We start from the raw sequence: 13,244 nt of genomic DNA, 5'->3' as shown, positions 1-13,244 counted from the left end.
ACACACACACGCACTAACAAGCCAACATTAACAGAGGTTTACGCAGCCTTACTCTTTCTTGCTATACACATAACATCTCACATCCCTTCATAGTCAACATTGGATATGTACCAATTTCTTTCTAGCAGTGCAAGCAATCACCTGTCATAAAAACCGAAAAAAAGACACTTATACCAGCATCTTACCTTCAGACAAAGTGAACTTATACGGCTCTATATCTCATCACAGTAAGCAAACCACAGACTTGTGAGGTGATGAGGGATTTTGATATAAAGGAGTCGTCAAATTAAATCACACTTTGGCCATGTAAACAGGTGTTTAACCTAGAGTTAAGTGGCAGTCCTGTTGCAGGTCAATTGCATGTATGTTTACCCAGGTCAGCTACCTAAAAAAGGAATTTAACTCTTTCAAAGTAACTGTCCAAGCAGGGCCTAGCATTGGAAAAAGTGAGTTCAGCTTACAAAGGCGGGGGTCTGGGGGCCGCAGGAGGCCCCCAGTGGGGTCCAGGGGCAAAGCCCCTGGTGGGGGTTCGGGGGGCGAAGAAAGCCCCCCGAATTTGAAGATTTTTTACCTAAAATGACCCCCCCCCCCCCCCCCAAAGAAGATTGAGCAACTAAATTATGCCAAAGTCCATAGTCCATATCGGCACATTACTTCTTCTGACTTGCCTTCCGCCTTCGGAACGAAATCCAGCCATTCCCACTTCCAGGAATACCTGGATTCTTTGTCACTGAATGGCTGACCACGTTCAACAATGTCGCTTCGAGACATTATTTCAAGTCTAGAGCCATAAACACCTGCACAAAGCATGCTCGCGCGATGCCAGAGGAAGTGCGTGCTCAAGCAAACTGTCAAACCGATTGAGAATTGAACCGAATGGCGCACAAAACGAAAGCTGGGACTGTTTGGGTTTACCGTTTGGGAATAACAGGTTTTTGCATTTCGGCGTACACCAAATCGAGTTCCGCGTACTGGAGATGTAATTTCGGCGTAAAGTACGCCAAACGGCTTACAATGCTAGGCCCTGGTCCAAGGGTTTAAGCTAGGATTCCATTCTTACGGCTGCGGTGCGGCTCCGGCGACGGCAGCGGCGACGGCAATTTGAAAAACATTGATGAAAGAAGGGATGATCCCATTCACACGGGTGCGGTACGGCGACGGTGACGGCCCGGCGTGCGTGCGTTTTTTCAAGAAAGCTCCATGTGGCTTTCTGGACTGCCGTCGCCGGACGCCGTCTGGTATTTTGTGGGCGTGTCTCTTTTCCCGCGTTTTTCTCAGAGCCTTTCCGAGCACAAAGAGACGAAAATACTGCTGAAACCTTTCGCCATCGAGTTGCAGTTCTTGAACAAGATGGTGATAGGTTCCATACTGCCGTCTTTTCTCCAAAATGGCATGCACCCACCCGAGCGATGTCGTCTCTTTTGGCGTTTTTTCATTTGGCGGTACACTAATAATATTAACATAAATTGTTCTTCATTATGAATGACAGTTTGCATGAGACGAGACCAATGTGGAGCCATGGCAGCATTGGCGGGAAGAGAACATATCCGGACGACGTCGCCGTTATATACGGTTCACGACGATGCGTTTTTCTCGCCAGAGCCGGATGCCGTTGCCGTCGCCGGAGCCGCACCGCAGCCGTAAGAATGGAATCCTAGCTTTATGCAGTCACATGATCAGCAACGTGACTGGAAACGCTTGATAAAGACACGGCCTAACAGAAAGTTTGTTCGGAGGCGCTATCACTTCAAGTTTACGTCATACCCGGCAGACCAAGATAGGCATCTTGCAGAGAAACACAAACCAGTGAAATCTTTCTCAGCAAGTATTAAGCAAGAAATCTTTATGTGAACAAACTTTTTCTCTTGGAAATCTTTCCATGCAGCAGCATCAACATTTGCAACAGATTTATCCAAAAAATAATCTATTAATTTTTGACTGATTCATTAGTTCCTATTCATATATCAGATTCACAACCTACCAGCATCTCACCTTCAGACAAAGTGAACTTATACTTGCAGCTGAGTATTCAAACAGATCGACACATATATGACAGTTCAATACATTAGGGGCAAAAGTGATTTATCCTGTTATGAACTAAACAATTATGCAAGGAAGGATTACCCATGCTTCTTTCAAAACGGCAGAATCACTAAAAAGAAGGGGTTGATATGAGGCTTACTAACATTGACCAGCTGTGACCAATTTACATTTGATCATCAACATGGAGCCAAAGCTTAGAATTGAACCTCCTCTCAAACAAACAAGCAAATGGATTCTCTCACATATTGAAGTCCATCACTTTTCAGAATTTGTTCAAAATAAACATGCACACACAAAACTCATACAACCAAATCTCACACTACTTAATTCAATGAAAAAAAGATGCATTCTTCTTAACAAGGATAAAACCTAAAGAATGGAAAAATTACCACAACTTTTCCATCAATCTTCTCTTGTTTTTCATAAATACCTGACATTCAAACAAGAAATGGCAACAAAATGGGTCATATATATGGATACCTCTAGAACACACAGTTGGATATCAAAGTAAATCAGACAAAATGACATCCGGGAAAAAAAAATGTCTCTCTGTTTCATCGACAACACACTCCTTTTGTAAAAAAATAATCTCACATAAAAGATTATTTTGAAAAACAATGCTAAGAACTGTAAAACTATTTACAAAACTCAAAGGCATCGCAGAAAGTGATAATTTTAACTGAAAAGTATCGCATATCAAGAGTATTCCACACTCAAGAAGGCCTGGATCTGCATGGTAGCAAACAACACAAACTTGTCTGTCAAACTGTGAAACCAAGAGAACAGCTACAGTCTGACTCAAGTGTCATAATAATTTTTGCATCTAGTGTATTCCACACTCAAGAAGAATTAAGGATCTGTGTGGTAGAAAACAGCATTGACTTGGACAAATCTCTGGCTGTGGTGGTCGCTTATCTTTTCAATCAGAGAGAATGGACTAATGCTAGGATAGATCCACTTTGCCAGAAACAACACTGTTTTGAAAAGTTCAACTACTTTCCATCACTAACTGGCACAGTCAGTCAGTATTCATCCACAACTGAATCGACATGACATAAACAACAACTGGTTGTTTTGTAAGTTTATTCAGGATCCTGGCTCTAAAACAGTATAGATGTTTAAACTACGCATCCAGAATCTGTATAAGAATCAAAACTGTATAAACACTGGCTCTTGTCAACATTCAAACTGTGCATTCAGACATATAACAGAATCCTAACTGTACAAACACTGGCTGTTGTCAAAGGTCACTGTTGAAATACATACACAACTGGTACATACTGGGTTTTTCAAAACAGAAACAGATACTAACTGTTTTGAGCTCTCTAACATTAGCATTATGTGCATGCCAAGTTCTGTGCCTAAATCTAAAATAAGCAAGTCCACAATGGTGTTTGTCCCAGTTGAACTAATATCTTTGCCTACTTACGAATAAAACAGTGCAGTCAGTTTTCTTGCAACTTCCTTCCTTGAACTACTCTGAAGTAAAAATAGAGAAGCCTCTCATTGTCAACCATGAACAATCTCCACTTCTCTGCTGCAATGTGATACCAGGTGCTCCATATCAAAATGAAACACTGCTACATTGCACTGGCATTACAATAAAATAAACACGACTCTTGCCATTTTGAGGTCAAAGATACAACACTTAACTGAGAAAGTTTATTTTCTCTTCATTATTTTATCTTTATTTGCTTGTCCACCCACTTCAAAGAAACACCAGGTTGACGTACTTGTGAACATTTCTGCTTTGTTTATGAGCAAACATTCCAATAAGTAATATGTTTTATGTTTGATTTCTAAAATCAACAACTAGTGGATCATAAGAACAGATAAAATACACTGCAGTTAACCCAACTAAAAACAACAAGCACAGTAAGACAGTACTGTGAGCCAACCAACACTAAAGGCTGTTCTCAATTGACCCCAAATCTACTTCTCAAAGTCTTTCTACCCAACATTCAGTGCCAAAGCTTTGTCCAACCAGCTTCATGAAGTAGACTGCGAAGTCGACTTTGCGCAATTAATTTGAAGCCTACAGTCAACACGCACACACACATTCATATTCGCTGTCTCAACGGGATCAAAAACTCTTCCCTCCTCCTCCCAGCTCATCTGGTTCTGATAGTACTGCAGCATATCGTAGGTCTTGCCACGCCAGTTGAGGCAGGAGTCTGTGATAATCTTCAGCATGTAGAACCCCCCCATTCCTCCCAGCTCAGTAAGGGATCTGGTTCTGATAGTACTGCAGCATATCGTAGGTCTTGCCACGCCAGTTGAGGCAGGAGCCTGTGATGATCTTCAGCATGTAGCTGGCAGCCTCCCGATCGGAGGCGCTGGGGGCGAACCTGGCACGAAGCAGCTTGATGGTCTGACCACGGAAGCAGGGCAGCCGTGTGTCCAGCATGAGAGAGACCAGCGAGATGACCGCCTCCTGGTACGGCCTGCAAAAGACGAGAGAAAACCGTAAGCAATGCCCAACTAGTACAGCCGGGATGGTTGCATGATATCAAAGCGGACCCAATATAAAGAGATGTGCAGGGCCTGGCGTCAATACAGAGGAACTCCCTTTTCAAGACCTCCCAATTTAACACTTCCCTGCTTGGGGTTTTTCTTCACATTTTCTGTTCATGGCGTCTGTAAATTTAAGTTTTAGACTCCCTCCTTTTTTAAGACCTGATATTCTCAGATTTGCGGAGGTTCTAAAAGGGGGAATTCCACTGTACAAGAAAATCAGATGTAGAAACAGGTGCATCATAGTTGAACAAAAGCAGAAACAGTATAGAAAACAACGTGTGAAAAAGTTAGAGCAGTTGTGACGCAGTTCAATATGGTACACAGTCGCTCTATCATAAGCTACCGTCCAAGTGATCTGAAGGCTAGGCAATATACACACAAAGCTTTAAAATAATAATAATAATAAATAACTTTTCTATAGCGCGAGTCCCATCAATTGGCTCCAGGCGCTTTACAAATTCATTCTAAAATAAACTAGCACAAATGAAACATGCACACAAAGCATAGTAACATATAACTGAGATAAAACAACAAGAACCAAAGCACTAAGCAAACTGGGCGTACATTGTTTAACGTATTTTTGTTTAGACTGCTAAAAGGTCTCTGCCATTCTGTGACATTATCACATCCTCAATCGGCCTCAAGACCTCAGACGTGCAGTGAAGGCCTTCAGGAATCTGTGTGGAACAGAAAAGTTACTGCGGCGGAATGCACACTTCACCCTAGAAGCCAAACGAAAAATCTAGCAATGCCTGCATGGGAACGCAGAAGAAGGCACATATTCTCCATATCCTAACGAGCTTACCTGACAGCCAGGTAGCCCTGCACACAGAGTTCCATGAACCACTGGAAGGGGGCAGCATCCATGGTTCCCCCCATCACCTTGAACATCTCTTCCGTCAGTTTGATGTCAGGCTCCCAGCCCAGGTTTCCTCCCGGCGAGCTCTCAAACATGAAGCCAAAGTCTGTGGAGAAAAAAGACAGATTACAGGTGAGGCATGAAGACAAAAGTGAAAGTGATTGAGAGGACAGTGAAAGTGATTGAGAGGACAGTGAAAGTGATTGAGAGGACAGTGAAAGTGATTGAGAGGACAGTGGTTTCCTGCTTGGCAGGTATGCAGACAGACAGACGGACTGACAGACAAGATGCACACACGCGAGCATGCACACACACACAGAAACACATGCACACACACTGAAAAACACAGACAGACAGACAAGAACACACACACACACTCAAAAACTCAGGGACAGATATAGACAGACAAGTATAATATTTCTACTCTGTATTCTTCCTAATGTGCGCCTTATAGATTGGAAGCGCCTAATGTGATGTTTTTTCTCAATTTTACCTCAAAAGTGGGGGTTGCTGCGCCTTATATAACAGAGCGCCTTATAGTCCCGAAACTACGGTACTCGCGCACACACGCACACAAACTACTTATAAAATGTATAATGATAAGTGTCTCAGCCATTTACCAATGTGGATGATGTGCCCTGACTTGTTGAGCATGATGTTTCCGTTGTGGCGATCTTTGAACTGTAGCAGGTAGCTGACAATACTGTAAGCTGCCATGGACACCACAAAGTTGTTCCGGGCCTGAAAAAAAGTTCCAAAATTATACAGCAATTTTTATTACAATTTATAGAGCAATCTTTATACCAACAGCTAAACTTCTTGCTTGAACTAGCTGGATTTCCCATATTCATTTTTTTAAATTCACATCTCTGCCCTACCAGTCTCTGGTGATATTACTACGGTAATTTAAAAAACAAATGTTGGTTTAGATTTGACCACAGAGGAAGGAAGTACTTACAATACGAAATAACAATAAGCAAGTATGCGTTAATCTAAGCTATTTTCTAAGCGTCTTTAAGAATAAGAGGTTCTAAAATGTGCCTGATAACTTTTATCCTCACTCTATCAATTGATTGATTTATTTTAATTTATTTTTCTCAATAAGAACTCTTTTTTTGGGTGGTTTTAAAATCGTCACAAATATTTTGGAAGATCAATAAGGAAATAATGCTCTACCTCCTGAAAAGCTTGTGTATTTTCATCTCCGTAGGTTGTGATGAAGTAGTCATACATGGTGATGTCAGTTTGTCGCCCGATTTGATCACGGGATTTGCTGTCCGGCACACACTCTATCACTCCACACTGAAAATGTACGATACAATGTACAGGACATTTTGAAAGGAATTCAAAACATGACTGTCACAGAAAGTCAAAGTAAAGTCATGAAACCCAACAATTTAAAATGAAAAGATATCATTTACAGTAAAAATCAGTTATTTTTAAACGAAGTGGTCTCATACACACCAACGGAATACTTGAAGAAGAAAAGAACAGAAAAACCAAACACAGAAGAGAACCGTTCCTAGACTACAATATACATATGATATTTTTGTTAAAACAAACACCAACAACAAACGCTTGAGGCAGGAAAGGGAGAGGACAGACTTAAAGACAGACAGAGTGAAAAAGGGGCAGACAGACAGATAAAGAGACAGACATGGACACAGATGTAGACATATAGATGAACACATGGACAGAGAGAATACAAGCTATACCCCAGGAGCCGTGGCAACCACTCTGTACGGTGCCAGGTAGAGTCGCAGCCCTGTTTGCTCGAAGATGTTTTTGAACATCTCGATCACCTGCAGTGCCAGCATGTCCTAAGAGAAAAACAGAAACCAACATTGTTTAGTCACTACGGAAGCTAAATTTACAAAAAAGGCTGTCTCCTGATTAAGCTACATCTGACATTCATTGACACACTGAATGAATCTCAAAATGCCCATTCTTCTTTCAGTGTGTGATGTTACTTCCACAGCGTTAATTTGGGAGATGGCCTTACCTTTTCACGTCTCAGCTAGTTGAGGGCTAAGAGTATCTCATCTTAAAAACAGGGCCTAGCATTGGAAAAAGTGAGTTCAGCTTACAAAGGCGGGGGTCTGGGGGCCGCAGGAGGCCCCCAGTGGTGAAGATTTTTTACCTAAAATGACACCCCCCCCCAAGAAGATTGAGCAACTAAATTATGCCTTCACCAACAAACAAAACACAGACAGAAAACAAGAAAACTGACAATCTTGTATTATTTGGCCTAAAAGTGCCATTCCCACTTCCAGGAATACCTGGATTCTTTGTCACTGAATGGCTGACCACGTTCAACAATGTCGCTTCGAGACATTATTTCAAGTCTAGAGCCACAAAACACCGGCACAAAGCATGCTCGCGCGATGCCAGAGGAAGTGCGTGCTCAAGCAAACTGTCAAACCGATTGAGAATTGAACCGAACGGCGCACAAAACGAAAGCTGGGACTGTTTGGGTTTACCGTTTGGGAATAACAGGTTTTTGCATTTCGGCGTACACCAAATCGAGTTCCGCGTACTGGAGATGTTATTTCGGCGTAAAGTACGCCGAACGGCTTACAATGCTAGGCCCTGTAAAAATCAACGGACGAGGTAATGAATCAAGGGTTTCGGTTCCTAAAATGACATAAGGTAATCTCATATGGTCCAGTTAGGTTTCATTCCTAGAAATGTGGGTTCTTTTAACCCTGAGGAAAGAAAGCGAGCTGCCACAGTACAGCACTCCTCAATTTACTTCCCATCTTGCTACATGAGTAGGTTTGCGTTTTTTAAACACCAAGAATGTTGACGTATATAAGTCACGTGTCGGTTTAGAGGAACGATAAATTGTTTTTAAACTGAAGGTGATGCAATGGTATTTAGGACTGGACAAGGATGGAGAGGGAGGGGGAAGGAATGGAGATGGCGGATGTGGGCGGGACCTAGAAGTAAGAAGGGAGGGTGAGGGGTGTTGTAGTGGAGGTTTTTGGCGCCAAACGATTCTGGCAAGAGAGTGCCAGAGGATATACACTCCCTCACTAGCGGCAAAGCAGCAGCAGCAGCAGCAACATTGAAGTGCGCGCGTCAGCAAGTGGGGGGGAGGGGGGGGTGCGTCAAGGTGCGGAAGTTTAATTCAGAGAGTTAAAAAGTACTCAACTGGGGTTTTTGAGTTGGCTGAGAGTCAGTTGAAAATTGGGTGGCTTCCCACCGATTTTGCCTCATTTGAAAATCAGATCGTTTCTCACTGACTTTGCCTCAGTTTGAAATCAAGTGGCTGCTTGCCGACTTTAATTTTTTTTTTTCTCATTTGAAAATCAGGTGGTTTCTCGCTGACTTTGCCTCAGTTGAAAATCAAGAGGCTTTTCATCGATTTTGCCTCTGTTGAAAATCAGGTGGCTTCTTACTGATTTTGCCTCCGCTGAAAATCTAACTGATTTTGCCTCACCAACTTTGAGTGACTTCTAGCTGACAAAAGTCTGTTGAAATCGGTCCAAAAACAGGCCATGTGAACGGCTATTAAACCCTACCTGTCTGACGTCATCGCCCACTTTGAAGATGCAGGCCTGCCAGTACTGTGAGGACATGTCGTGGTCGGTGTTCTCCGGAGCCCCGCCCTCCGCCAGCCTCTCCAGTTCGTGTATTCCACAGTGCTTCACACGGAACCTGGCCAGGAACGGGGCTTTGGCCGCACTGTGTACAACACAAATGTCACACCATTCAGCAACATGAACAACATGAATCGTGTGTTCGTGGTTCCTCTATGGCCATAATTGTAACAAATACCAAAACCAATGCAATTTCTTGATCATTCCAAGACGAGTGTTTATTTCACCATAGCAACACAAAATGAAGAGTAAAATCATGGGTGAACAGAAATGGACTTTTTGTTTTATTACATGTAATTTGGTATCGGGTAGTTATTCTAGATTTGTCCTCCTAAATAAATCCCCCAACCCCTGAAAACCCCACACAAAAACACCAAAAAAACACAAAAACACACACACACAAAAACAACAGCAACAAACAAACAAACAAACAAACAAACAAAAACATAAACAAACCGACACCCACTGGCTTCAAATTTGTAACTTTCCATTTATGCAGAAAACTAAAAATTTATATTGGTCTACTTGAATCTTCTTGTTCTTCTCGATCACCTGTCACAGCTTTTGAATGAAGTTGATAGTCCACTGCAGAGCATCCATAAACTCTGCTTGAGTTTATCTGGCCATCCGTTTGTAGTCTAGCCAAGGTATTTTAATATTAAACCACACACAAAAATGTTATGAATAATTTATGAACATCTTAATCTTACCTCTGCATGGGTGTGCCAGATTTGTAGTCAATCTGTGTGACGATGGCCTCTGGGTTAGATGGCAAATAGCAGCCTGTGTTTCAAACAAAACCATAAATAAGTCATCATACGGAACTGACAAAAATTTGAAAATAAATAATGTTCTAGTCCCTGTGTGCATTCTTGTAATATATTAGTTGTCATGTGTCTATACCAGTTGGTAGGGTTGAAAGTCTTGTTACGTTGATCTGCTCATCCCTCTAAATATGCATGCCTGACGTAAACAATATGTTCTTTTTACTCAAATATTCGTGTGTCCATGTGTATCTATTAGCATTCAAGTGTAGGCTTTAATTCTCTTTCCATTTATAATTAAACTGCTGGATTTCATATCATCCTGATAATAAAGTTACATTCACAGAGGGAGGGGTGCAGGGGCCATAAAGCAGCTTCAATAAACTGCAATTTTAAGATATGCTGCAGAGTGAGTTACTGACATTGTGCTCTTGTTTAGGCACACACACACACACACACACACACACACACACACACACACACACACACACACACACACACACACACACACACACACACACACACATACACACACACACACACAAACAGTGGCTTGACAGTGTACAAATCCCAAACAAGATAACTTATTCATTTCACCTTGCTGCAACTTGACCTTGCTGAGTGCCTCCAGACATGCCTTCTTCCTCTCTTGGCCCTTGGGGTATGGCCTGCAAAACAAGCCCACACAATCACAATCCATTCAATCAACCATCCCTCCCCCTCATTCCTTTTTTTCCCTGCCTCCATCCATCCATCAATCTCTCCCTCCCTGCCTCAACAAAGTGACAATCCACCCAAACAATCAACCCCCAACCCCCCCATCCCACTTTCCTCCATCCATCCACCCATCTCTCTCTCCCTCCCTGCCTCAACAAAGTCACAATCCACCCAAACAATCAACCCCCAACCCCCCCATCCCACTTTCCTCCAGCCATCCACCCATCTCTCTCTCCCTCCCTGCCTCAACAAAGTCACAATCCACCCAAACAATCAACCCCCAACCCCCCCCATCCCACTTTCCTCCAGCCAGCCATCCACCCATCTCTCTCTCCCTCCCTGCCTCAACAAAGTCACAATCCACCCAAACAATCAACCCCCAACCACCCCATCCCACTTTCCTCCAGCCAGCCATCCATCCATCTCTCTCTCCCTCCCTGCCTCAACAAAGTCACAATCCACCCAAACAATCAACCCCCAACCACCCCATCCCACTTTCCTCCAGCCAGCCATCCACCCATCTCTCTCCCTCCCTCCTAACAAAGTCACAATCCACCCAAACAATCAACCCCCAACCACCCCATCCCACTTTCCTCCAGCTATCCACCCATCTCTCTCTCCCTCCCTGCCTCAACAAAGTCACAATCCACCCAAACAATCAACCCCCAACCCCCCCATCCCACTTTCCTCCAGCCAGCCATCCACCCATCTCTCTCTCCCTCCCTGCCTCAACAAAGTCACAATCCACCCAAACAATCAACCCCCAACCCCCCCATCCCACTTTCCTCCAGCCAGCCATCCACCCATCTCTCTCTCCCTCCCTGCCTCAACAAAGTCACAATCCACCCAAACAATCAACCCCCAACCCCCCCATCCCACTTTCCTCCAGCCATCCACCCATCTCTCTCTCCCTCCCTGCCTCAACAAAGTCACAATCCACCCAAACAATCAACCCCCAACCCCCCCATCCCACTTTCCTCCAGCCATCCACCCATCTCTCTCTCCCTCCCTGCCTCAACAAAGTCACAATCCACCCAAACAATCAACCCCCAACCCCCCCATCCCGCTTTCCTCCAGCCATCCACCCATCTCTCTCTCCCTCCCTGCCTCAACAAAGTCACAATCCACCCAAACAATCAACCCCCAACCACCCCATCCCACTTTCCTCCAGCTATCCATCCATCTCTCTCTCCCTCCCTGCCTCAACAAAGTCACAATCCACCCAAACAATCAACCCCCAACCCCCCCATCCCACTTTCCTCCAGCCATCCACCCATCTCTCTCTCCCTCCCTGCCTCAACAAAGTCACAATCCACCCAAACAATCAACCCCCAACTCCCCCATCCCACTTTCCTCCAGCCATCCACCCATCTCTCTCTCCCTCCCTGCCTCAACAAAGTCACAATCCACCCAAACAATCAACCCCCAACCACCCCATCCCACTTTCCTCCAGCCAGCCATCCACCCATCTCTCTCTCCCTCCCTGCCTCAACAAAGTCACAATCCACCCAAACAATCAACCCCCAACCCCCCCATCCCACTTTCCTCCAGCCAGCCATCCACCCATCTCTCTCTCCCTCCCTGCCTCAACAAAGTCACAATCCACCCAAACAATCAACCCCCAACCCCCCCCATCCCACTTTCCTCCAGCCATCCACCCATCTCTCTCTCCCTCCCTGCCTCAACAAAGTCACAATCCACCCAAACAATCAACCCCCAACCCCCCCATCCCACTTTCCTCCAGCCATCCACCCATCTCTCTCTCCCTCCCTGCCTCAACAAAGTCACAATCCACCCAAACAATCAACCCCCAACCCCCCCATCCCACTTTCCTCCAGCCAGCCATCCACCCATCTCTCTCTCCCTCCCTGCCTCAACAAAGTCACAATCCACCCAAACAATCAACCCCCAACCCCCCCATCCCACTTTCCTCCAGCCATCCACCCATCTCTCTCTCCCTCCCTGCCTCAACAAAGTCACAATCCACCCAAACAATCAACCCCCAACCACCCCATCCCACTTTCCTCCAGCCAGCCATCCACCCATCTCTCTCTCCCTCCCTGCCTCAACAAAGTCACAATCCACCCAAACAATCAACCCCCAACCCCCCCATCCCACTTTCCTCCAGCCAGCCATCCACCCATCTCTCTCTCCCTCCCTGCCTCAACAAAGTCACAATCCACCCAAACAAACAACCCCCAACCCCCCCATCCCACTTTCCTCCAGCCATCCACCCATCTCTCTCTCCCTCCCTGCCTCAACAAAGTCACAATCCACCCAAACAATCAACCCCCAACCACCCCATCCCACTTTCCTCCAGCCATCCACCCATCTCTCTCTCCCTCCCTGCCTCAACAAAGTCACAATCCACCCAAACAATCAACCCCCAACCCCCCCATCCCACTTTCCTCCAGCCATCCACCCATCTCTCTCTCCCTCCCTGCCTCAACAAAGTCACAATCCACCCAAACAATCAACCCCCAACCCCCCATCCCACTTTCCTCCAGCCATCCACCCATCTCTCTCTCCCTCCCTGCCTCAACAAAGTCACAATCCACCCAAACAATCAACCCCCAACCACCCCATCCCACTTTCCTCCAGCCAGCCATCCACCCATCTCTCTCCCTCCCTCCTAACAAAGTCACAATCCACCCAAACAATCAACCCCCAACCCCCCCATCCCGCTTTCCTCCAGCCATCCACCCATCTCTCTCTCCCTCCCTGCCTCAACAAAGTCACAAT

The 13,244-nt window shown here is 45.0% G+C and overlaps 1 protein-coding gene across 1 annotated transcript in view; it reads right to left on the bottom strand.

Annotated features, from left to right (window-relative positions):
• Positions 1 to 590: 590 nt before the first annotated feature.
• The window catches only part of LOC138975951 (phosphatidylinositol 4-kinase alpha-like), a 102,336-nt gene continuing 89,682 nt past the window's right edge, over positions 591 to 13,244 (bottom strand). Inside the window, exons 43-50 of the mRNA XM_070348730.1 lie at positions 10,383 to 10,453; positions 9,732 to 9,804; positions 8,944 to 9,106; positions 7,135 to 7,239; positions 6,596 to 6,721; positions 6,040 to 6,160; positions 5,366 to 5,525; positions 591 to 4,487 (exon numbers count right to left, since the gene is read on the bottom strand). Of these exons, the coding sequence (XP_070204831.1) occupies positions 4,262 to 4,487; positions 5,366 to 5,525; positions 6,040 to 6,160; positions 6,596 to 6,721; positions 7,135 to 7,239; positions 8,944 to 9,106; positions 9,732 to 9,804; positions 10,383 to 10,453 (1,045 nt within the window). The 3' untranslated portion in view covers positions 591 to 4,261. The remainder of the gene's footprint in view (positions 4,488 to 5,365; positions 5,526 to 6,039; positions 6,161 to 6,595; positions 6,722 to 7,134; positions 7,240 to 8,943; positions 9,107 to 9,731; positions 9,805 to 10,382; positions 10,454 to 13,244) is intronic.

This window comes from Littorina saxatilis, linkage group LG9, assembly GCF_037325665.1.
Source record: "Littorina saxatilis isolate snail1 linkage group LG9, US_GU_Lsax_2.0, whole genome shotgun sequence".
Lineage (NCBI taxonomy): Eukaryota > Metazoa > Mollusca > Gastropoda > Littorinimorpha > Littorinidae > Littorina > Littorina saxatilis.
Note: the sequence above shows the minus strand (reverse complement) of the source record. Positions and strands in the feature narration are given on the sequence as shown.